The 2,111-nt window shown below is 37.8% G+C and overlaps 1 protein-coding gene across 1 annotated transcript; it reads right to left on the reverse strand.

Moving 5' to 3' along the window:
- Positions 1-535: 535 nt before the first annotated feature.
- Positions 536-1,986, reverse strand: LOC124891441 (DNA-directed RNA polymerases I and III subunit RPAC2-like). The gene is made up of 4 exons (XM_047403180.1): positions 1,883-1,986; positions 1,491-1,542; positions 790-868; positions 536-681 (listed from the first exon to the last, which is right to left on the reverse strand). Exons 1-4 carry the CDS (start codon positions 1,984-1,986, stop codon positions 536-538), a joined length of 381 nt encoding a protein of 126 aa, XP_047259136.1.
- Positions 1,987-2,111: the final 125 nt, after the last annotated feature.

Genomic DNA, 2,111 nt, shown 5'->3' on the forward strand with positions numbered 1-2,111 from the left:
CATCCTTGTTTGGCTAATGCATCTTAAACATGAATGTCTTTTTATTCATTCATCTTCCTCGAGTAGTCGGACATTACAGGAGAAACAATGAAATGTGCTTTGACCGACCATCTTTCAGAAGTTAGCAATGATCCAAACACGAGTTTGAAGTTCTGGATGAGTGTAAGAACAAGTTTTTTTCTTTTTCTTTTTTCAAGTATACATGTGAAATCAAAATTGTGTTGGTGTGTATTATGATCTCAGTTGTACATATATATATATACTACAATAGCAATAGCAATGTGAGTGGTCAGTTCATTTTCAATGAAATAATCAGATATTTTCCAGAATCTTGTGTTTATTTTCTTGGTTTTGCAATTTTGTTATTATTACTCGTGATCGGCTATATGAATCCTCACTATTCCATTTATACTTAACTCATGTCAATTACGCATGAACTAAGTATGACAGAAATACACAAATTTTACGCGAAGACAAGTTGATAAAAGAAGCATGATTCACTACCACATAAACTAGAACACATTAAACATGCAGATCAATATTTCTGCGCGATCAAAGGCACATTCTTCGTCGACAAGCCAGAAATTGCACTGTCATCGTCATGGAGATTCGATGACAGTGCACAGTTGAAGTTAACAATACTGATGCAACATATATATGGCCTTATAGGGAAAAATGATTCTGCAGAAAGAAGCAACTTTTGTGCAAATAAGGTTACGAAATTTCACTAGGATAGAAGGTTCTATCAACTTCTTGTCGATCACTTTCTGATATCCAAAGAGCTCAGACCTTTTTCAGTTTTAAACTTCAAAATAGCCTTGTCAAACGTGTCTCTAACGTTCTCACAGATAAGCATTTTCAACAGATTCTACGACATTTCTCAGAAAGAATAGTGTATAGACAAATGGAAGCGTAAAAAGACTATTGCAAATTGTTGTTTCCAATAGTCTATCTATGTGCAGGGGCGGAGCTAAAATATAGTTTGAGCATTCTGACGATCCCAGTAGCTCATAAACTTTAATCCTGACAGACATAGGTTATGCATGTTGTCGCAAATCAACAAACCGCAGAATCATTAATCGGAAAGGCATCATGACATTCCGGAAAGTGACCCCGACATAGTTACCGACTGACAAGAATGTCCGTAATTAAAGTGTTAGCAAATATCAAGCAAGCTACATTAGTAGTATGGATGCAAGAACAGAAAATCTGGTCTGCGAATACACGATACTCCTGCAGAGAAATATTTAAGTGTTTTTTCTAGCCCGAGGGTACACTAAAGCTCCCGCTATGCGCAGTGTTCGGGGAAGAGCCCCGCCACAAGGGTGTATTCTACGCAGCCTTACCTTGCATTTCTGCCAGAGGCTGTTTTCAAGGCTTGAACACGTGACCTCCTGATCACATGAAAGCAACAACTTTACCAGTCACTCCAAAGATAAGTTGGTGAAAGTTTTTAGATTTTTACCGGTAGTCTAAACTCTTATGGTCACTCGAGCATCGGAGGGATGTCGAATGCTGTATCCACAAAATGTTACTCTTGGACTGCAAGAAAGTTGATATTAGTCAAATCGTTATCCTGAACTTGTTGCACGAACTGCTGTTACTGAACATTCAATGACAAGATTAACATGAGATCGATCAGCAGAATAACGTTATGACATAAGATACCGAGTTCCTCTATTTTACACATTATTAAACTTGTAGCAACATTACAACAACAACAACAACAAACCCAGTATATTCCTACCGAGTAAGGTCTGGGGTGGGGAGGGTAGAATGTACGCAGGCCATACCACTACCTCTAAAGAAGTAGAGAGGCTGTTTCCGATAGACCCCAGCTCAAGACAACTTGTAGCAACATTATGTTAATATAATTACTAACTCTTGATTTAGACTGAATCTGAGAGCATTTGCCAGTGTATGATCCTCATCTGTCAACGAGAACGTTGCTTTAGATTGATCTTCAAACGAACTGTACTGTTCCATTGACTGTTTACTGAAATAATGTCGTTTGAAAATAACTCACCAAATCATTGAAACTCCGAAAAGAAAAAGAGGAACCAATGTAACAAGTACGAGAATAGCTGTCAAACTATCTTGCTCGGACTCTT

This window comes from Capsicum annuum, unplaced genomic scaffold, assembly GCF_002878395.1.
Source record: "Capsicum annuum cultivar UCD-10X-F1 unplaced genomic scaffold, UCD10Xv1.1 ctg35516, whole genome shotgun sequence".
In the NCBI taxonomy this organism is placed as follows: Eukaryota; Viridiplantae; Streptophyta; class Magnoliopsida; order Solanales; family Solanaceae; genus Capsicum; species Capsicum annuum.

What these genes read in the sequence shown, in the direction of transcription:
- LOC124891441 (XM_047403180.1), bottom strand. Translation starts at nt 1,986, where the DNA reads ATGGAACAGTACAGTTCGTTTGAAGATCAATCTAAAGCAACGTTCTCG. An exon ending in AGATTCAGTCTAAATCAAGA is followed by an intron (nt 1,543 to 1,882) that starts GTTAGTAATTAT and finishes ACTTTCTTGCAG; the next exon opens with TCCAAGAGTAACATTTTGTG. An exon ending in GAAGTTTAAAACTGAAAAAG is followed by an intron (nt 682 to 789) that starts GTCTGAGCTCTT and finishes TTCTTTCTGCAG; the next exon opens with AATCATTTTTCCCTATAAGG.